The sequence below is a fragment of the Diceros bicornis genome, chromosome 38, assembly GCF_020826845.1.
Source record: "Diceros bicornis minor isolate mBicDic1 chromosome 38, mDicBic1.mat.cur, whole genome shotgun sequence".
NCBI classification, from domain to species: Eukaryota; Metazoa; Chordata; class Mammalia; order Perissodactyla; family Rhinocerotidae; genus Diceros; species Diceros bicornis.
In genome coordinates this window covers 8,754,496-8,778,711 of record NC_080777.1, presented here as the reverse complement: position 1 = coordinate 8,778,711, position 24,216 = coordinate 8,754,496, and the positions used below count along the sequence as shown (strand labels likewise).

At 34.0% G+C, this 24,216-nt stretch overlaps 1 protein-coding gene across 1 annotated transcript in view; it reads left to right on the top strand.

Moving 5' to 3' along the window:
- Window positions 1–24,216, top strand: part of DNAH14 (dynein axonemal heavy chain 14) — a 344,464-nt gene that overhangs the window by 149,043 nt on the left and 171,205 nt on the right. Inside the window, exons 36-42 of the mRNA XM_058533894.1 lie at window positions 2,137–2,271; window positions 8,537–8,752; window positions 12,553–12,646; window positions 14,050–14,258; window positions 15,008–15,260; window positions 17,786–17,911; window positions 20,488–20,754. Of these exons, the coding sequence (XP_058389877.1) occupies window positions 2,137–2,271; window positions 8,537–8,752; window positions 12,553–12,646; window positions 14,050–14,258; window positions 15,008–15,260; window positions 17,786–17,911; window positions 20,488–20,754 (1,300 nt within the window). The remainder of the gene's footprint in view (window positions 1–2,136; window positions 2,272–8,536; window positions 8,753–12,552; window positions 12,647–14,049; window positions 14,259–15,007; window positions 15,261–17,785; window positions 17,912–20,487; window positions 20,755–24,216) is intronic.

The window sequence follows — 24,216 nt, the reverse complement described above, 5'->3', positions numbered from 1 at the left end:
TCTCAACTTTTGGCAGGAGTGATAAGTCTGGAATGCAGTGGTAGCCCCTACAGCAGAAACACACAGTCCTTTACTTTATGCGGTCCATGATGGCGAACGCGTTGCTCCGTCCAGTACGGTCTTGTATCCACACAGCAATCATAGCAATCTGGGAAGGACAGCCTCGATCAGCAGCTTGATTCTGGGTAATCTCATCAAAGAATGGGTCCTTACCATGGGCCCATGAATGACTCAGATAGTTTGATCAGTAGCGACCATTTGTTTCCACAGTTCGAAGCCCCAAAGAGGGTTATCTTTATCTTCTAGTCTGTAGTTTTCGAGGTGGCAGACCAAATAGCTAGGCCATTGCCAAAGCTCAAGAGTCAGAGTTCTTCCCAGTGAGCAGAATCAATAAGTCTGCTCTTGGTTCTTCATAGCTGGCTCTGAGGCTCAACAGCAAGAGCCTTCACATTTCAGCTTAGCCTAACCTTCAGTAAACCAGACCAAGGCATTTACGGGAATCTTTGTAAATCAAGAGCTCCACTGAGCCAGCAGCTTTGCTTTAGGAGGTGACGTGGGGATAAAGTTGCTCCCAGAGGGATAGCTGCCACTCTTTCATGTAAAGCCATGAGGCCACTGGAGCCAGGTTAGCTGCATTCTTTTTTTTTTTTTTTAATGTATTTATTTATTTTTTCAATTTTTTGTTTATTGCAGTAACATTGGTTTATAACATTGTATATATGCAATTTCCATTTGACAAGCAAGGCTTTTTGGACCCTTCTTACCTTGCTAGTTATGGAATGGAACTATCAGACCAGAGAACCAGAAGGCCTCCATCAGGGTACAGAGATTGGAATGGAAGTGACAAGATATTTTAGCTTTAGCCATATTTGAATTTTAATGTACTTACGTGATACATTACTAAAAATAATAATTTCTTTAATGCTATTACAGTCATCCAGAAGAGATGGTGAGGGCCCATTCTGACAGTTTTTAAGAGCTTGATCATCTGACCCTTTACCCCCTTGTCTTAGTCTGTTTGGGCCACTATAACAAAATACCACAGACTGGGTGGCTTAAAAACAGACATCTACTTCTGACAGTTCTGGAGGCTGGGAAGTCCAAGATCAAAGTGCTGGCAGATGTGGTTCGTGGTGAGAGCCCTCTTCTTGCAGACGGTCACCTTCTCATTGTGTCCTCACATAATGGAGAGATAGCGAGCTCTAGTCTCTCTTTCTCTACTTATAAGGATGCTAATCCCATGATGGGGCCCCACCCTCATGACCTCATCTAACCCTAATTACCTACCAAAGACCCCACCTCCAATACCATCACATTGGGTGTTAGGGCTTCAACATTTGAATTTTAGGGGGATGCAAACTTTCAGTCCGTTGTGATTGGGATGGAGAGAAGACGGAATCAAGCAAAAGTTTTGTAAGAGATGAGGAGATGAAAAAGGCAAGTATTCTAATTTGGACAATTGGTACATAGTGGTTTTATTAACTAGATTAGGGAAATAAGAAAAGCAACAAGTTTGAAAAGAAGGTATGGATTAGATTATGTTGACTTTGAAAATCATGTGAGACATCCAGATGGAAATATTTAGTAGACCATTGAAATTCATTCAGGCACTTAGAACCAAAGACTTGGAAAAATGTATACGTTAGGGAGTCATTAGAATTCAGGTCATAGTTAAAGATATTCAAATTGATGACATTGGATAGGGATAATTAAGAAGAGAGAGAGAGAGAGAGACAAGGATGAATTAGGAAAGACTAGCATGAAAAGGACAATCAGAACTCAAAAGCAGAAAAAATAGAAAAGAGGAAAGCCCAGATACGTGTTACAAAAGCCAATTGTAGAGAAAGGTGCAGGAATAAAGAAGAATTGGAAAGTGAGATAAACTGTTAGATATCAAGACTTGAAAATTATTCTTTGAATTTTAAAATTAGGAGATTTCTAGTGATTTTAACATTAGCCTAGTCAATAAAAACAGAAACCAGATTACAATAGATTGACAATAATTTGAAGGAAGGGTTCTTCAAATTTGAAGTGGATATAGTTAGAGATTTATTTGTAAATAAGAACTTCAAGTTTCAACTTAGCTAAACCATCAGTAAACCAGAATTAAACCATAAATCTGCAATTTTGTTTTAGGCTTATGTTGGTGTGATGTTAGTGGGCCCAACAGGTGGAGGAAAGACAACAGTTAGAAGAATTTTAGAAAGAACATTAATACTATTACCTGCTGAAGATTTCTTACCAGTTGGAAAAAGGGAATCTCTTTCACAGGTAAATGTTCTACTAAATAAAATGTTTCTCTATTTGTTCAGATCTTATTTTATACTTCAGTAACATTTTACATAAGTATGTTCTTTACTTGTTAAACTTATTGCTAGGATTTTGTAGTTAGAAATCATTCTAGTAAGTGGGGTTTTCTTTTTCATTTGAATCTCAAATTGGTAATTATAGTGTAAAATAAAACTATTGAATTGTATATTTATTTTGTATTTAGTCACCTTACTTAATGGACTGGTAAGTTCTAATATTTTTAGGTAATCAATTGAATCATCTTCACATGAGTATAATTTTGTCTCTTTTCTAATATTTATATAACTTATATGCTTATTTTATTGTACTGATTAACCCTCCAAGACAGTGTTAACTATAATATCTCTTTCCTTACTTTATCTGGAACACAGTTAATATTTCTGCATTTAATATGATGTTTGCTCTTAGTCTATGGTATTCTTCATCACACTTTGTAAATTTTCTTGTATTCTTATTATACTTTGGTTTTTGACTCCTAGAATTTATGAAATGATTTTTCAGCATCTATTTTTTATATTTTAATTGGTTAATGTAATAAGCTATGTTAATAGATTGACTAATGTTAAATTGTCCTTGAAATCCTAGAATAACTCTTACTTTTTTATGATATATATTTATTCAATATAAAGTTAGACTCCAGTAAACAGCGTGTACTTCAATTATCTTATTTAAAGATTCATTGTAGGTAATATATTCCAAAAATCTTAGAAAGTCAGGTTCTCAGTTATGTGGATTTTTCTTTTTCAGTTAATGTGCAATATTAACTTCAAAATCATTCCTGTAGCGGTTCATCATTCTTTATCTTTTTCTCTGTCTAAACTCTCCTTACCAATGGATCTTAATTAGTTCTTAAGCAATTATTTTAATTAATGAGGTTAATTATCACAGCAATTAGAACAATAACTAATATTTATGGAGTGCTAAATATGGGAAAAATACTGACTAAAATGCTTTCACTTGAATTATCTCATTAATCCTCACAACAACCCTGTGGACAGGAATTTGTTTTATTAAAACTGGTTTGTAAATTGCAAAAGAAGTATGTACAATTGTGAAGAATTTGCAAAATGCAAAAATATAAAGAAATAATAATCACCTAGAGAGAGCAACTGCAAACATTTTGCCATATGTCCTTTGATTATTTTTTCTATACGAAGTATATTTTGAAGTAATTGAGATAGTATGGTGTATAAATAATCTCAATTTTTCTAATGTTGGCATTTTCCCCTAATATCGTATGCTGAGAGTTAACCCTGTGTCGTTAAAAACTTCTCACAATATCATTTCAATGACTGTATTCTGTATATATGACTATACTGTAATTTATTTAATGATTCTCTTATATTTAATATTTTTAAATTTTTGATTTTTAAAATATAATTATAATAAAAATGTTGAGGCTGGTGGCAGGACCTTAGGTAATGGAATTGTTTTGATCTTCCTCCTTAGTTCATGCTTTTTTCCTAATTGGTCTGTTCGAGACTTTCTCTTTATTTTATTTTATTTAGTTTATTTGTTAATCTTCATTTCTTGTCTCTCTTCATCATAGAAACCCTCTCTAATGTTTTTACTATATGCCCTTATTCATGTGTGTGTCCTTTAAAAATGTCTAGCCAGGAATGGGATTGGTTTGTGGTAGGGTATAATTTCACCATATACTGCAAGGTGAAATTCATATAACATATAATTAATCATTTAAAGGTGTACAACTTAGTGCATCCACAATGTTGTGCAATCACCACCTCTTTCTAGTTTCAAAACTTTTTCATCACCCCAGGAGAACACCTCCCACCAATTAAGAAATCATCCCCCGTTACCTTCTCTCTTCATTCCCTGGAAACCACTGATTGGCTTTCTGTCTCGATAGATTTGCTATCCTGAATATCCTTTTCTTCAGGATATTTCATATAAAAGTAATCACAATATGTGACCTCTTATGTCTGGCTGCTTTCACTTAGCATATGTTTATGAGGTTCATCCAAGTTGTTGTATGTATCAGTACTTCATTCCATTTTGTGACTGAATAATATTCCACTGTATGGAATATTTGTTTATCCGTTCATCGCAATTTGTTTATCTGTTCATCCCTTGATGGATATTTGGGTTGTTTCCATCTTTTGGCCATTATGAATAATGACACTGTAAATATTTGTGTACAAGTTTTTATGTGGACATATGTTTTCATTTCTCTTGGATATATAGCTGGGTGTGAGTTGCTGGGTCATATAGTAATTCTGTTTAACTTTCTGAGTTAGCACCAAGCTGTTCTCCATAGCAGCTGCACTGTTTTAAATTACCACCAGCAATGTATGAGGCTTTCTATTTCTCCATGTACTTGTTATTTTTTTTTCCATTCTAATGGGTGTGAAGTGGGGTCTCACAGTGGTTTTTATTTGCATTTTTTTAATGACTAATGGGTGTTGAATACCTTTTCATGTATATCTTTTTTGGAGAAATGTCTATTCATATCTTTTGTTCATTTTTAAATTGAATCCTTTGTCTTTTTATTGTTGCATCAAAAGAGTTCTTTATATATTCTAGATACGAAATCCTTATCAGACTTATGATTTTCAAATATTTTCTCCTATTCTGTGAGTTGTCTTTTCACTTTCTTGACAATGTCCTTTGATCCACCAAGGTCATTAATTTTTATGAAGTCCAATTTATTTATTTTTTCTTTTATTGTTCATGCTTTTGGTGTCAAATCTAAGAATCCATTGACAAATTCAAGGTCATGTAGATTTACTCCTATGTTTTCTTCTAATAGTTGTATAGTTTTAATTCCTATATTTAAGTCATTCATCTATTTTGAGTTAGTTTTTGTATTTGGAGTGAAGTAGGGGGTCGAGCTTCATTCTCTTGCATGGGGATGTCCAGTTTTCCTGGCACCATTTGTTAGAGAGACTATTATTCTTTTCCCCATTGAATGGTCTTGGCATTTTTGTTGAAAATCAATTGGCCGCAGATGTTTATTTCAGGACTCTCAGTTCTATTCCATTGTTCTATATGTGTATCCTTATGCCAGGATATATGTAATTTGATTGTTATGGTTTATAGTAAGTTTTGAAATTGGGAAATGTGAGTCCTCCAACTTTGTTTTTCTTTTTGAATATTATTTTGAGTATTTGAGGCCCCTTGAAGTCCATATGAATTTGAGGATTGGCTTTTCCATTTCTGCAAAAAAGACCATTGGAATGTTGCTAGGGATTACACTGAATCTGTAGATCACTTTAGGGAATATTACCATCTTAACAATATTAAGTTTTCCAATCCATGGACATGGGATACCTTTCCATTTTTGGATCTTTAATTTCTTTGAGCAAGCAAGAAAATTTTTTTTATATAGTTTTTTCTTATACAAGTCTTTCTCCTACTTGGTTAAATTTATTCCAAAGCATTTTGTTCTTTGGATGCTATTACAAATGGAATTGCTTTCTTAATTTCCTTTTTGGATTGTTCATTGCTGCTATATGGAAACACAACTGATTTTTTTGTGTTGATCTTGTACCCTGCAAATATACTGATTCACTTATTAGCTCTAGTAGTTGTTTTGTGGATTCTTTGGGATTTTCTATATTATAGAATCATGTCATATTTAAATAAAGATAGTTTTACTTCTTCCTTTCCAATTTGGATGCTTTTTATTTATTTTCTCACCTAATTGCCAGGCGAGGACTTTCAGTACAATGTTTAATAGCAGTGGCGAAAATAGGAATCCTTGCTTTGTTCCTGATTTTAGGGGGAAAGCTTTCAGTCTTTCACCATTGAGTATGATGTTAGCTGTGGGTTTTTCATAAATACCACTTATCATGTTAAGGAAGTTCCCTTCTATTCCTAGCTTGCCTAGTGTTTTTATCTTGAAAGAATGTGAAATTTTATCAAATGCTTTCTCTCTCTCTCGATGTGATCATGTGGTTTATTTCCTTTGCTCTATTAATGTGGTGTATTACATTGATTGATTTTCCTATGTTGAACCACTCTCGCATTCTGGGATAAATCTCACTTGGTCATGGTTTATCATCCTTTAAATGTGCCGTTGGATTCAGTTTCCTAGCACTTTTTTGAGGACTTTTGCATCTATATTCATAAGTGATATTGGTCTGTAGTTTTCTTCTCTTGTGGTATCTTTGGGTTTGGTATTAGGGTAATGCTGGCCTCACAGAATGTATTAGGAAGTGTTCCCCCCTTTTCCATTTTTTGCAAGAGTTTAAGTAGGATTGGTGTTAATTCTTCTTTAAATGTTTGGTAGAATTAATCTACCATCTGGGTTTGGACTTTTCTTTATTGGAGGTTTTTGATTCCTGATTCAATCTCTTATTATAGATCTTTTGAGATTTTCTATTTTTTCTTGAGTCAGTTTTGGTAATTTTTGGTGTTTCTAGGAATTTTCTGTTTCATCTACATTATATAATTTGTTGGCATACAATTGTTCCTAGTGTTTTCTTGTAATCTTTTTAATATCTATAAGGCAGTAGTAATGTCCATACTTTTATATCTGATATTATTTATTTGTGTCTTTTTAATTTTTTTCTTACTCAGTCTGGCTGAAAGTTTGTCGATTTTGTTGATCTTTTCCAACAACTAACCTTTGTCTTAATGGTTCTCTCTATTATTTTTCAACTCTCTATTTTATTTATCTCTTCTCTAATCATTATTTCTTTCCTTTTTCCAGCTATGGGTTCAGTTTGCTCTTCTTTTAGTAGTTCCTTTGGTGTAAAATTAGATTATTGGTTTAAGATTTTTATTCTCTTTTAACGTGGATGTTTATAGCTGTAAACTTTCCTCCTTGCACTGCTTTCACTGCATCCCATAAGTTTTGGTATGTAGTGTTTTCATTTTCATTCATCTCAATTCTCAAGCTATTTCTTCTTTGACCCATTGGTTGTTTAAGAGTGTATTGTTTAATTTTCATATATTTGCAAATTGTCCAATTTTTCTTCTGTTATTGATTTCTAGTTTCATTCCATTGTGGTTGGAGAAGGTACTTTGTATGATTTCAATATTATAAAATTTATTGAGAGTTGTTTTATGTCTGCTTCTGAGTCTGGGTAATTTCAATAGTCCTATCTTCAAATTTGCTGATTCTTTTTTCCGTCTGCTCAAATTTACTGTTGAATGCCTCTGTTGAGTTTTGCATTTCAGCTATTGCATTTTCAGCTTCATAATTTCTATTTAGTTCCTTTTCATAATTTCTATCTCTTTATTTATAGTCCCTTCTTGTTCTCATATCATTTTCCTCATTTCCTTTAGTTTTTTGGCCATATTTAAGACAGTTAATTTAAAGACTTTTGTCTACTATGTCCAGTGTTTCCTCAGAGATGGTTTCTGTCAGTTTATTTTGCTCCTTTGAATGGACCATGTTTTCATGTTTCATTGTATTATACCTTGTGATTTTTTGTTGAAAATTGGGCATTTGTAAAAACAGCCACCTTTCCCAGTCCTTACAGACTTGCTCTGTGCTGGAGTAGTTCTTCACTGGTTAGCTGAGCCTTCGGACCAGCCTGACATGAAAGTTTAAGGTCTTGTCAGGTCTTTTCTGTGCATGCATGTTGATTTGGCCTATGTGTGGCTTTCACAATTCCCCTGTATGCACAGCTGCTTTTGAATGTCTTAATTTCCCAAAGATTCCTACCCTAGCTTCTCCCTAGGACGTTAGATGGACTGTTGTACGTCTCCATCCATAATCTCTTATCTTAGGTTTCTGTGTGTCTGTAGTCTTCCTGCAGCTTTCACAAGCAGTGCTTGCCACTTTTGTTGCCTGAGACCAAGTTAGGTGAAACAGACACCAGTTCTTCAGGCAGCCCCCAGACCTGGGTTAACCCAGGGTTAACCCCCTAGGTTAATATGTTGCAAATAAGGTCTGCTTGAGTACCAATTCTGACCTGAAGCTTAAAACTACATTCTACTCCTACTCCCTCTCACCTCTATATCCGACTCTGGCTCCAGAAGCACCACATCCCAGCTCATATATTGTGTTCCTGGATGAGGCACAATGGGATTTTTTTTCCTTTTTATTTTCTAGGGCTATCATTTGTAATAGTTAGAATTTTTTTAAATAGTGATTTTAATAAGTCAATTTTTACTGTCCCTTGCAAATTTCTACCTTTATAGAGAATCTTTCTTTGGAATGAAAGACCTCTCCTAAAATTCTTTGGTAATAATTCAAAGAAATTAAATAATTGTGCTATAGTTAATGTCTTTAAAAACCACACTGGATTTTTCTCAGATTCCAGGAAGAAAAGGAAAAGTAGATATTTGTGTTTTAAATCCAAAGTGTATCACTCTGAATGAACTATATGGACACCTGGATCCTAATACTATGGAATGGACTGATGGATTATTATCAGCAACAATTCGAAATTATGTATGCTTTAACACTACAAGATACTCAAAGAAAGACAATGATCTCGGACTAAAGTCAAGAATCTCAGATTTGTCTAATGTAAGTTTAGTAAGGTTAAAAGGAGCTGTACCATTCCATTTTCTCCGCATCCTCGCCAACATCTGTTATTATTTGCATTTTCCTAATGACTAATGATTTTGACCATCTTTTCATGTGGTTATTGGCCATTTGTATATTTTCTTTGGAGAAATGTCTATTCAGACCTTTACCCTTTTTTTAATTGAGTTATTTTTAATTATTGAGTTTTAAGCATTTTTTTATTTATTCTAAATACAAGTCCCTTATCAGATATATAATTTGCAAATATTTTCTCCCATTCTGTAGGTTTTCTTTTCACTTTCTTGATGGTATCCTTTGAAACACAAAAGTTTTTAACCTTGATGAAGTCTAATTTTTCTTTTGTCACCTTCTGGTATTATATCTTAGGAAAGCTTTGTATAACTCAAGGTCACAAAGACTTTCTCCTATGTTTTATTCTAAGAGTTTTATAGTTTGCACTTTTATGTTTAGTTCTTTGGTTTATTTTAAGTTAATTTTTGTGTATGGTGTAAGGAAGGGATCCTACTTCATTCTTTTTCATGTGGGTATCCAGTTGTTCCAGCCCTATTTGTTGAAATGACTATTCTTTCCCCCATTGAATTGTCTTGTCACTCCTGTCAAAAATCAACTGATCATAAATGTAAGAATTTATTTCTGGACTCTCAATTCAGTTCCATTTATCTGTATGTCTATCCTTATGCAGATACCACACTTGATTACTGGAACTTTGTATTAAGTTTTGACATAGAGAAAGTGAGGTGTTTTTTAAGACCTTGACAAACTGATTCTAAAATTTATATGGAAGAACCAAGGTCCATGACATTCCTGAGTAAAAAAAGGGGGAAGAATTTGGGTAGTGAGGCCTGCCAGATGTCAAGTTATAAAATTAGAGTAAAACAGTGTGCTATTGGTGCTGAAAAAGATGGCAGCTCGAAAGTATTATGTGCCTATGACATAATGTAAAAATGTATGGAGAAAAAGTTGACAGAATTTCATAGAGAAATTGACAAATCCAAGTCTAGTGAGAGATTTTATTACATCTTTTTCAAGAATTGACAGAGAAGACATATGGTAAAGCAGCTGTGATAAAATTCTTTATACTAATGATCACCAGTTAGAAATGGAAATAGGAAAAATTCTGCTAACAGTGGCAAAATCTATAAAAATACGTTGAAATAAATGTAAAAGAAAGGAACTTGTCCTATGAGGGGTGAGAGAGGGAGGCAAGAAAACCTATATAATTGACAAAACTTGAATAAATGGAAGATACATTGTGTTCCTAAGTGGAAAGACTTCCATCCTAAAAATGCCAATCCCTAACAAATTAATATATGTATATAATGTCTTGTCAACCAAAATCCCAATTTTTTAAAATGGAATGAAATGATTTTAAAGTTAATTTGGAAGCATAAATGTTCCAAGAGTCCAAAGACAGTCTGGGCAGAAAACCATAGTACTTTAGAGTTCTAAAATGTTCTAAACTAATTTCAGAACAAATCCGTACTATAAGCAAAATAGTAAGATACAACACAACATAGTGACTGTAGTTATTAATACTATGTTGTATATTTAAAAGTTGATAGGAGAGTAGATCTTAAAAGTTCTCATCACAAAAAAAAATTTGTAACTATGTGTGGTGATGATATTAACTAGACTTATTGTGGTGATCATTTCACAATATATACAAATATTGAATCATTATGTTGCACACCTGCAACTAATGTTATATTTCAATCATATTTCAAGAAAAAAAAGATAGCACTCAAAACCTGAAAAAAAACAGTAAGGTACTAACACAGAAATGGAACCAAATAGAGTCTAGAAACATATTCAAATGTATGTAGGAATTTAATATCCAACCAAAGCAATACTTATAATCAATGGGAAAAACATTCCTTATTAAAACTACTGTTTATATAATTTGCTATTTTCCTATGTGAAAACATAGAAAGACCCTTCTTCACTTCTTACACAGAAATAGAATTCCAGATGAATTAACGATCTAAATGTAAAAATAAAATTATAAAAATATAATAATATTTAGGGACATATTTTCAGAGTTAGGAAGTCCTTAACTAAGATTGGGAACCCCAAAATCATAAATGAAAACATAAAGGGATTTGACTATAAATATAAATAAGAAAATATGTTTTCAGTAGTTGCAACAAACAACATTAAAGCAAACCACAGTCTGGAAGAAAATGTTTACAACATATAGGCAATGAGTTAATATTCCTAATATAAAAAAGAGCTTCAGACATGAATAAGAAATGATTAAACAAGTAAATAAGAAAATGAGGAAAGGCTATGAATAGAAAATTGATAGAATAAAAATTGCCAATAGACATATGAAAAGATGCTCAGGCTAAGTATTAGTCAAAAAAATAAAAATTATAGGCACCATATTTTTTCTCATAAAATTTTCAAAATTTAAGAATATTGATAGCTAAAACATTCAGTGTTAACAAAGATGTGGAGAAACACATCTTGTTAGTGGAAGCATTACTGCCACAAACTGTCAGAAAAAAATCCAGTAGAATTTATTAAAGATTAAAATACATATAACGGTTGACCCCAAATCCCACATTTAAAAAAAAAATCTATCTAGAGAAAGAAATGCAGTAGAGCATAATGATTTATGTACTGGGATGAAAATTGCAGACTTTCATAATAGGAATAATAATTGGAAATAGCCTTGGACTTGTTTATTTATCTTCCTGATGAAAGAGACTGATTACTATTTGTTGCATTGCTAGGCTCTGGTTGAAACATGGTCCTCACACCCGTGTTCGATCTCTCTCTTCAGAGCCCACACTGTGCCCCCAGCCAGCTCTAGTGTTTAGTCTTCTTCCCCCGCAATTCCTGGTGGTAAAGGAAACCAGTGCCAGTCAGCTGATGATATGTTACTCAGCCCTGTTGGGGAGATAACTAATTAAGCCCCCCAGATAATAAAGAGTTAACTATCTGCATAGATAAGAATTTCTCAGAGATTGGTGTGAGAACAACTTGTATTAGAATCATCTGGGGAACCTATTAAAAATGAAAATTCCTGGGGCTGGCCCGGTGGCGCAAGCGGTTGGGTGCGCGCGCTCCGCTGCGGCGGCCCGGGGTTCGCTGGTTCGGATCCCGGGCGCGCACCGACGCACTGCTTGGCAAGCCATGCTGTGGCGGCGTCCCATATAAAGTGGAGGAAGATGGGCACAGATGTTAGCCCAGGCCCGTCTTCCTCAGCAAAAAAAGAGGAGGATTGGCGGATGTTAGCACAGGGCTGATCTCCTCACAAAAAAAAAAAAAAAAAAAAAAAAAAAAAAAAAAAAAAAAAATGAAAATTCCTGGTCTCCATCCCAAACCCATTCAATCAGAATCTCCAAGGATGAGGTGTTAGAATAAGCAGTTTAACAAACCTGCAGGTAATTTTTGTGTACCCTAAAAACTCTATCATGAAGGAAGGTCTAGGAAAAATATACACCAGAATGTCAGCAGTGAGTTTTTCACAAATGGTGGAAATTCAGAGACCTTTTGCTTTCTTCTTTGTGCTTTGCTGTATTATTTGAATATTGTACAAGCATGTACTAACTTTTTGGGAAAAAAAACTAAAATAAAAGATTTTTCTAAAAGAAAATGACCTGTTTCACACTCAGTTACATTATACTGTGCTGATTACCTGTTGGTCTTTTCAGCTACAGAACCTTCTGCCTTTCATATTTTTATCACTCAAGAAAGCATATTGACATTTGGTCCATTTGAGTTGGAAAGTGTGATCAAATAAAAATTTAAACATTATTGATTACCTGTTTTAGGTTTTTAAACTTAACTCCTCTGATACAGCAGATGTTGATGATAATAATTTTGAGAAGGAGATGGAAAAAGATGTTAAAACTCCAGAAAGTCAGAGTAAGTGTTGTTATTAAATTCAGTAAAGATGATTAATTAACAGAGAAGACAAACTGAACCAATATGAGCTTTATTTATATCTTCAAAACTCTTTTGATTAGTGATATTTTGTTCTTGTACTATTTAATTTTCCTCGTGTGTTTATTTAAAATTTATATAGTATTACCACATGTTATATTACAGTGTATACATATGTAATTATGTTATATAAATACAAGGGCTTACCTAGCCCTTTTAGTTTATAAATGACCATTAATATCTCACAAGAGCGAAGTAGATGTTAAATGTAGAAATAAATGTTGTGTGAGAGGCAGCAATGGCAACCTACAATATTATTACCTCTGAAGTGAGATTCCAGACAATCTGTACATTCCCAGGCCAAATCATACAACCCAAGCGTATTCATCTAAAATTATGCCCCTTATGCTATTATGGCTATTATATGCCACTTTGCTATGTGCCAGGGGGACTGAGAGTGTATATGACAAGGTCCCTGCTCCAAAGGAGCTGACAGTCTGCTGCAGAGGCCCCAACCATTGCTTTCACTACTCCAGCTTGAACCTCATATCAGCACATCCACCAGCAGTACGTTTATGTTCCAGGCTTTGAAAGAGACTTCTGCTGTTGCTTCTACTTTCTTAGAATTCCTTAATTTTTGTGTGTCACTCTTTGGTCTTCAATTTGGGAGAGTACAGTAATTTGGCATAATAAGTTTCCTTCGTATAGTTTTAAGACAATCCCCAAGGCAGGTATCTCAGCCAGTCAGAGCTCATCTTAGCAGTAGTGGCTATCTGGATCCTAGCTCTACTCACCTGTTCTTTTGGGAAACTTTAATGTCTTTCATGTGGTTAACTATTTTCTATCTCCGTAGTGACCCATTCATTCCTCCTGACCAATAGATTTTCTAAAACTATGGAGCCATGTAGGGGCATGTAGAGTGTGGAAAAAGGAGTAAATGAGTTCCAAGTATGAAATACTGTAAAATCTGTCTCTTTGATTCTTTCTTCAAAGGGCGTCTGTTTTCCTTTCCTGTTTCTCAGAGGCAGCACATCCGAAAAATATTCCTGGGTAGAAGGGGAAAATTCACAAACCATAGCATTATCGAAAAAATTAATTCATGGATCTTTCTCTTATCTAAATTTTAAGGGCTAATTATATAATTTAGCAATCTAAAAATATCACAGCAATGTTTAAAGCATTATTAAGTATATGGTCTGAATATTTACTCATATTTAATAGATATTAGAGACTACATATAAACACATTGAATCTAGCGTTTTCTCGGACATAATTCTTCATCTTAATTAGAAAGTATGTTCTAAAAAAAATAGGAAGTTTGCAAGACTTCAGTGAAAGAAGACTGAAATTATTCTCTGTTACATTAAAAATATTTTTCTCTCCAGACATCGATTGGCAGTGGATTATTTTAGATGGTCCAGTGGATACCTTTTGGGTAGAAAATCTAAATTCTATGCTAGATGACACTAGAATGTTGTGCCTAGCAAACAGTGAGAGAATACCTTTAACTAATAAAATAAGAGTGATTTTTGAAGTTGACGGTCTCTCTCAGGCCAGTCCTGCTATTGTCAGCCGATGTGCAGTGGTGTATATGGTAAGTTTTCAAAAACAAATTTCTTAAAGAAAATGTGTTGTCTGGATAATAACTAATCATTATCGACAGCATTTTTTATGTTTATTTCATTGTTACTTCTGGATTTAGGGCAATCCGAGTAGTTAAGAAGTTTTGTGTCCCCTAAAGCCTCCTAACCCAGAAATGAATAGGAGTGTAGTTACTACTGTTATTAATACTACTCAGTAAGTGAAATGTCAGTATTTCTCACAACGGTGACAAGTTAGGCTGCTAGTATGAATTATTTTTCCAATAGAGGGAAGATTGCCCTGAAACCTTTCACATCCACTCCATGACTCTTAGGACTTGTGAAACACATTACCAAGACAGTGGTAAGGAGGTAGAAGACACAACAAAGAATAAATTTTTTCTGTACATGAAATTAATTATTAGCCATGATTAGCCCTGTGTTCTAATCTACTTAACTCAATGTAGTGAATAAAGCTAAGTATAGTGCTGATTTTCTGGGTAAGCAATTCCCCTCACCACATACACTTAGCCTCACACACCTCCCTACACGTAGTCCCCCAAATGCTCTTTGTCTTATAAGACCATGGTTAAAAATCACAAATCATTTCAAAGAAGGGTTTTGATCACTTTCCTTTAATGAGTGATGGTTCTAAACCATATTTGGCAGGGGGCAGTGGTGAAGTAAAGAAATGCTAAGAAAGTAGGTGGACATTGTATTTTTATTTATTTACATAAAATTATCTTGTGTTTTTTATTGGTAGGATCCTGTTGATCTGGGATGGGAACCTTATGTTAAGTCATGGCTTTTGAAAACTTCAAAAATTATGAGTCAATCAGGAGTGGATTTTCTTGAATTCATGATTAAAAATAGTGTCACAAATGGACTACAGTTTATAAAGAAGCATCAGAAATTTCAGCCATTTCCTGTACAAGACATAACAATTGTTATAACTCTCTGCAGAATTCTTGATGCTTTCTTTGAATTCATGGATAAAAATGGAGGCTTTGGACAACGTAAGTTTTTCCCCCCAAGTTATATTAATGATGTTGTGTCTTAGCTAGTCAATACCAGTTATTTATCATCTTCTATTAGATTTTATAAGAGAAAATAAAGAAAGGGAAGGCCAGGAAGCTTTAGTCTGTTTGAACCAACAGCAGACATGCATATGGAACAAACTAAAAATCATTTATAGAGGAACATATCAATAAAGTATATTAATGCCGTACGTAAGTGTTGAAGGGTCACAAGAAAAATGAGTATAAAGAATCCTTAGAGGGTCTCTACTAGGGAATAATGTTATTGCTGTGTTTTATAGATTCTTAGAGATAGAAATAGTGGGAAAAAATCTGTCCAAAATCCTAGGCGTAAGCTGTAATCATGCAAAGGCATAAACATGGAAAGTAATAAAACATATGTAGGAGAGATCAAAAGATTCAGATGAGATGGCAAATTAACACAGGCTCCCAACTCTCTCTCCAAAACTCAATTTTGAATTCATCAAACTAAAAGAAATTGTGAGAAATCCCTGGGATGACAAGATGGTTAAGGTCCCAGAGGGGGTAAACAGCAACCCTGAGCAGAAGAGAGCTGATACCATGAATCAGAGATAAAGTGGGGGAGAATATTTAGGGTTGCCCTTTCTCCTTCTCCTCATGGCTCTGAATGAGCTATTGTCCTTCCCTTTGCCAGTTAGCACACCACAGCACAGCTAGAGGCAGCAACAAAATATGGTGGCAGTGAAGCCTGACTAGGTTAGAAAGCAGGTAAAAACATATTTCCTCCTACTGCCAACTCCCTTCTCATCTTAAAGCCCAAATGATTAAGAAAGAGAGACCACACTTGAAAAAGAGCAGTGCCAGAATAGATATAAGTTGTTAAACACAACTTCTCTCTTGAAGAGTGTCCACTCCCTCCCCAGATACACATTTCTAAATTCAACAGACGTGCAAGCCAGGGAAATGGGAGTACTGGAAACAAAGCAAGAAGTAGTTAAGAGATATAAATGGAGGTTAGGACTCAAAAAAATTAAAGAACATAAAAATGGGTTGAATGCTGGCTTGGTTAGCTGAATAACAAATCAGTGAGAGCTAGAATAGTCAAAGAACTCTCCCAGAATACATCAGGAAGTGTTAAAGAGATTAAATATTATGTATATTTAAATATGTTTATTTATATAATATATACATATATATATGGGTATATGTGAGTGTGTGTATATAGTTGGAAGATGAATAAAAATTCAAAGGTTAGCATCCATATAGCAGACTACATATATTTTACTGCCAAAAATTTTGCAGGAGTTTATATAACCCTCAAATATGCAATGCCATTCCTTCTACATCTCACAATATGTGTTTATATGGGATATTCTTCCTGAACATTCCAACTAAGCTATGAAATGACTAGAGACAGAATAGAGGAGGGGGCAGATACAAAAGTTACTTGGGTCACAGGGATATTTTCACAAGTACTAAAATTTCCAATAAATAAATTTTTAAAGAAAATATTTAACCTTACAGATAATGAAATAAGCAAAGAGATTTTTAAATAGAGAAAACACATTGATAGCTAGAATGTGCTGAAACATAACTCTCACAGAAGCTACTGGAGGTATAAATTGATCCAGCCTTTCTTGGTGAGCCATTTGGCAACACATGCTAAAAATATCCATAAAGTCTGCCCTAGTATCTCTTATTCTAGGAATTTATTATAAAGAAATAATCACAGAAGTGTACAGACTTATGCAAGGAGCTTCATTTATAGCAGAATTATTTATAATCGTAAAAACAGCAATAATCTGAATTCCAACAATAGGAGAATTGCTTCATAAATTATGGTGCAATGGAAAGGCGTGAAGATAGACTTAAAATAAATAAAGCAGAATGAAAACCAAAGTCTCCTTTTAATTTTTTGTTTAAATTTTTGAATATTATATATTTATGTAAAAGACTATAATGAAATGCATCAGCATTTAATGGTTGTTATCTATGGTAGTGGACTTGTGGGTGATTGCTATTTTCTTCCGTTTCTAAATATTCTACAAGAAGCCTAAAAAGGTGGGTGAGGGGGGTAGGAGGGAGACAACTGCAGTCTGCCTGAAATGCACCTGTTGGATGAATTTTGAAAGCATACACGTCTCTTTTTTAAGGTTTCACCTTATTAGGACCCATTTATTATTTAGTTTATAATGTGCACCACATTTGGAGGTAGTCACCTGAATGTTTTAAAGTTTTCATTTTGGAACAATCAAACTTACAAAAAAGCTGCCAGAATAGAATGAAGAACAAAAGTATGCAGGTTTACACTTCAACTAAATGAGAATTGATTCAGACAATTGCAGGTACATTCTTTGCTCCCCTTCTCTTAGTAACTCCCACTTTGGTTTGATGAGATGACTCTAAGGTACTGTATGTGAAACAAAGTTGTCTTCCTATGACAATTCACAGACTAAACAATGGTAAAGGTTAAACCTCACTAATTAACCAGCTAAATTTTAGGTCTGTTGTTAATTGTGGAAAAATACTCTTTGCTTTTTAAGGCGAAGATTCGAAGGATATTTCAGCTGAGGAGACAGATTCTCCACATTCAGAAGTTTCTGCCAAATTCACAAATACAGAGAAGAGGTCAGTTACATTCACTCAACAGACGTGTTTTGGGACTCGCTAGGTGCCAAAACTCAAACAGGTGCAGGATTACCTGTCAATAAACAAATGCTTTTGTGACTTCATAGTATCCAAATCCACTTAAATTTATTTTATTCCAGCTTAGATAGAGTCCTTGTATATCTAACACAAGATCACCAGATTTTGATGCTAAGTTATATGAATAAAATGAATTTATTTGTCCAGCCTCTGTACATACATAAAATTGATATGAATCGATTTCATGAATCTGCCATTTATGAGCTGAGAAATGTTGAACCATTTACTAAATATTTTTGACCTTTGATTTTCTCATTTATAAAACTGGAATAATGTGATGTGCTAGAATCTAGAATAGTGGCTGGTGCATAGTAAGTGCTCAATAAATTATAGCTATAGAAATTATTAGCTCTACAATTCTTCTGCCATTTTGTAGGACAGGAAAGTCACTGTTGAGACCTTCCTACATCTCATTATGAGTCCCATTTAACATTCTTTTAAATGATAGAACATTCTAAATATGGTTTTACTCTACCTGTCAATTCTGCCTGCAAATTCATTTGCTTGTCTGTGTCTTGATTGTCAGCATCCTGGCCCAAACATTCCATATTTCTTGCCTGTACTGTTGCAATAGCCTACTGATTGGTTTCCCCAATTCTTCCAGTCCATTCTCAACATGACAACCATATATTATTTTTAATTTTTATTAAATAGAAAGTAGCCGTAAAAGAATATTTATAAAATATGTGTAAGATATAAATAACAATACACAAACATCCATATACACAGCATTCAGTTGTAGAAAAAACATACTACTTTATCTTTGAAGTCCCCTGTGTACCTATCTAGATCTTACACCATCACATCATCTGAGATAACTACTTTCCTGGATTTTGTGTTTATTAATATATTCCCAAACAATATACACTTATGTGCTGCATAACAGTTTTTCGGTAAACAATTAACTGCATATATGACACTGGTCCCATAAGATTAGTTCCGTATAGTCTAGGTGTGTAGTAGTCTGTACCGTCTAGGTTTGTGTAAGTACACTCTATGATGTTCACACAACAACAAAATTGTCTAACAACTCATTTCTCAGAATGTCTCCGTCGGGAAGCAACACATGACTGTGTTTTTCAAATTTGCATGTTTTTAAACTTTAATGGAATCGCTGTGTTCTTTTGTGATTTGCATTTTTTGTTCAATGTTATGTCCCTATGATTAATCCATTGTGCATGTAGGGGTTCTTTATTCATTTTCTCCACTAATAGTCCATTATACAAATGTCACAATTTCTTTATCCATTGGTAAACATATAGGTTGTTTTCAATTTTTTTGTTATTACAACTACTTCTATGATTAATATCCTTGTACATGTCACCTAGTGTTTATATGCAAGAGTTTGATTTTTTTAAAACATAAGTTAGAATGTTTCTTTTGATAGCCATTTAATGACCTCCCATTACACTCAGAGCAGAAGGGAAAAAAAGCTTGGTACAACTTAAGAAAGTCCCTGCCTAGCTCTCCAGACTCAACTCCTAATCTCTTCCACTCACTATATGTGCTTCAATGACACTGGCTTTGCTTTTTCAGTTCCTCAAAGTAGCTGTTATCTTTGACCTCGTGGTCTTGGCACACGTATTCCTTCTGCCCAAATGCTCTTCCTCCTACACTTTGCCAAATCTCACTCGTTCTTCAGGTCTCAGTTTAACACTTGCTTCTTCAAAGAGTCTGCCCTGACTCCCACGATCTAAATTAGTTATCTCTACGACTATTCTTCATGCTGCACTTGACTCTTTATTTTTCCCGCTTACCATGATTTAGTATTCATTTTCCTGTCCTAGAAATAAGTGATCATGTTTGTTTTGTTCAGAGTAACTGATAATATAGTATGAATTCAATAAATATTTGCTGAATGAACTATTACACATGACTAGAAATTTCAAATAGAATTGTACACATGTGCTGTACATTAATGATTGCCCATAAATTTCAGTTCAGTGATATATTTTTAGGATTTTCATAATTTATAAATCATTTTATGATGATGCTAAATCCTGAACTATTCAAAATGTCTTGAAATCGGGCCCAAACCTTTTGTTCAGCTGCATCACCATCAGCCCTATCACTATAGAATTTCGGGGTCCCACAGACCAGGATGACCTGGGTTGACCCAGACTGGAGAAGATTCTTCCCAGATTCCCCTGCCTGGCTTTAGCCAGGTTGAACTACATCAACCTCTAGAACTTGGTTGAGAGGAGTACAGAGCGAATGACTATTCACTTGTGTCTTTCTACATAAAATGGAGAATTATCAGAACCTCTCCAGAAAGACAGGTAAACTCAACTAATAAATTGACCTAAAATAAAAGTGAATCATATGTACTAAATAAATGAAATAAAGATTGACTACAAATCTCTTACACATATAGTACTGTAAAAATAAAAACAGTAGCAGTGTATAATTTACATGTCTTGTCAAAGGAAAATTATACATTAACTCTAAAACTTTTATGTCCACACTTAACTGTATTATAATTTTTAATAATGAAACTTTGACATGATATTGAAATAAATTACTGAACTGCTTTCTAAAAATTTTAACCTTCACCTTTCCACACATATGTGTCCCAGCGCTGAAAATACATGGTATGTGGAGAAAAATCCTGATAAATTAAAAACAATGATTCAAAAGCTTTTCGTGTTTGCATTTACTTGGGCATTTGGAGGAACTTTAAAACGTGAAGATGAACACGAAGATGATGTACTGTTGTATTCAAATCTTGAACCTGATTCTCTTGCAAGAGTAACCTATGATTTTGACAACCTTGTTCATGAATTATTTGAAAGCAATTCACAAGTAGGTAAGTTGTAGGGGGGGAAGTCTTAATTATGCTTAATCTAGAATATTAATTAGAAACTCTTTATAATTGGGCTTATATTGATTAGGCTCATCTTTTAATCTTAAAATTAGAGGTAAAAGAGGGTTAATAAGTATACTCCAGCACCCTTACTCCAATGAAAAGAGGCTGAAGAAAATTTGATTTCTGGTTGATTTTTGTCACTACAAGAAGCTGTAACTCAAATAAGGCAGAAGAGCAAAGATAAAGCCTTGAAACTACGAGCTCAGCCGAGCTTAGCCCATCAGCTATATAACTAGATTTGTATTATACATATCATGTAGCAGGAACTTCTGTAGAAGAAGAATATTATAGTCTCACATTTCTTTTTTGAAAAAATAATATTTTCTAAATTATTTTATACAGTCTTAGATTTATTTAGTATTTTTTGTTTTTGAATCAGTTCTAACAAATGGAATCTGTCCTAATACTTTGAAATAGTAAACCTTCCCAATTAGCTGTTACTGATTAAAGGAACTTTGAACAGGTAAAGAGATCATTGATGCAGGTGCGAAAAAGAGACAAAATATTGAACATGAATGTATTTAGAAGAACTTTGTTAAATAAAGATGAAATCTAAAAACATTACCAAAAGTACAAATCCCACTAGTCTGTCTGATATAACTCTTAAAGTATCTTTTTGAGGTTATTTGTAAAAGTTCCATTTAAGACATCTGGATTGCAAAGTTTTTATGTTATTTCCTATGGAAATTAACTTGTAATATCAAAGCATTGTGTGTTAATTTGTTGTTGAATTTAGTAATTCAACTTGATGTCGCTAACTCCTAAAGACAGATAAACTGTTTTGATTTATTTGTCAGGCAGAAATACTTCAAACTCTATTATTTCTTCTCCCTGTAAACCTAAAGACAAGTTAATAAATTATTCATTATGTTAGATTATCTTAAAGCAAAGAGTATGAAATTTTGTTTTGTCATCAGAAATACCAATATAAAAACTAGTTTAGGACAGAGGTGTAGGAAGAAAAGGAGAGACAAGTGGTAGCAATCATAAAACTATAAAACCATCAGACTGGAAACAAGAAAGAGAAAAAAAGGGAGTCCAAAAAACCTCCCACTCATAATCATCCTGTAAACAAAAATTGTAAAATGCATAAAGGAACTAATGCTAAGAAAGTAGACCAACAAAATCACCCATCATAATATTAATTCATTCCAGTTGAAATTATTATGGCCTACCAGAGATTTTAATATAAATATGTTTAGGGTTCTCAAAAAGATAAATGAAGAAATGGCATCCATTTTAAAATAAATAAGCAATTATGAATCAAAAAAAGTAGAAATGAAAAAAGAACATATGGCTATGAAAAAGAACCAAATAGAAATTCTGGAAATGAAAAATGTAGTCATTTAAATGAAAAATTCAGTGATCTGGACCAACTCTACTCTGGGCACCATCAAAGAAGGAATTAAAGCTAGAAAAGAAAGAGTTTTCAAGTTTTCTTCATATTGATTTTGCATATTTCTTATTAAGTTTGGTCTTAAGTATTTCATCTTTTTTTCTTTGGTTTTGTTTTTGCCATCATAAATGGTAATGCTTCAAGAGTTTCCCCATTAAGTATGATTCTGGTTTTATTGTTGTTGAGCTCTTAATTTCTATTGTATTTTTCGTTTCTAGAAGGTCTGTTTGTTTCCTTTTCAAATTGACTGTGTCACTTTTTTATAGTTTCTCCTTCCTTTTTTTTTTATAGAAGTTGAAATATTTTTTTTTTATGTTTTAGATTATTTATTTTATTTTATTTTATTTTTTATTTTTTATTTTTTTAATTTTTATTTATTGCAGTAACATTGGTTTATAACACTGTATAAATTTCAAGATGTACATCATTATACTTCTGTTTCTGCATAGATTACATCATGTTCACCACCCAAATACCAATCACAACCCATCACCACACACATGTGCTGAATTATTCCTTTCACCCTCCCCTCTCCCCCCTTCCCCTCTGGTAACCACCAATCCAATCTCTGTCTCTATGTGTTTGTTTATTGTTGTTATTATCTACTACTTAATGAAGGAAATCATACGGTATTTGACCTTCTCCCTCTGACTTATTTCGCTTTGCATAATACCCTCAATGTCCATCCATGTTGTCACAAATGGCTGGATTTCATCGTTTCTTATGGCTGAGTAGTATTCCATTGTATATATATACCACATCTTCTTTATCCATTTGTCCCTTGATGGGCACTTAGGTTGCTTCCAAGTCTTAATTCTCCTTCCTTTTTAGGTATTTTCAAGCTTACTTTTATTTCTTTAAATATAGTAAGCATGGCTGTCTTCAAATATGCGCCTGATAATTCCAGTTATTCAAGTCTTTTTAATTTGTGGCTGTTATCTTGTTTCTGCTAATTACCTTTAACTTATTATTAAATTTGAAAAAATTATCTGTAGGAATAATATAAAGTTTAGGATAACAGTTCTATTCTACAGAAAGTATATCCATTGTAGCCATCCTAGTTAAAGATAAGATCAGGCAAGAATACCAACGGATGCTAAACTTAGGGCAAAAGTTTGATGAAGAGCAGGTAAATTCCATAGTCTGAAACCGTTTCCTCACAAACTAGTTCTCAGTTGCAAGAGAAAAACAACAACAGAGAGAGAAAGCAAAGGACATATGTTACAATGAACCCTCTTTCGCTGGACTGTGATAGGCAGAATAATGGCTCCCCAGAGATTCCCACATCTTAATCTTTGGAATCTGTGCATATGTGATCTCATAGCAAAAGGGATTTTAAAGATGTGATTAAGTTAAGGATTCTGAGATGGGGAGATTATCCTGGATTATGTAGGTGGGTTTAGCCTAGTTCTTAATGGTGGAAGAGGGAGGCAGTAATGGTGGAAGAGGGAGGCAGTAATGGTGGAAGAGGGAGGCAGAGGAGTCAAAGAAGGAGATGTGCTGATGAAAGCAGAGGTTGAAGTGATGCAGTTGTGCAGTTGAGGATGGAGGAAGGGGCGAAGGAATGCATGTGACCTCTCAAAGCTGGAAAAGGCAAAGAAAAGGATTCTCTCTGAGAGCCTTCAGAAGGAATCCAATCCTGCCAACACTGTGATTTTAGCCCATTGAAAACATTTTGGACTCCTGACCTCTCGAACTGTAAGAGAATAAATTTGTGTTCTTTTAAGCCCCCTAGGTTTATGGTAATTTGTTACAGCAGCCACAGGAAACTTATACAAAGGTATTAGTCTGAACTCATGCTTTCTTTTCTTAATATATACACAGATAGATGCAGAGATAAATAGAGATGTATGTATATATGGCTTAGTATACGTCTATTTCTTAGCTCTCTGCTGAGAGGGGCCTAGAAGCAGTGACACCTAAGTAGCGATGAGCACCCCTGGCACTCACATCTTGGTGAGACAAAGGCAGTTCCACTTAGGAAGGACCTGCAATGACAAAGTAAC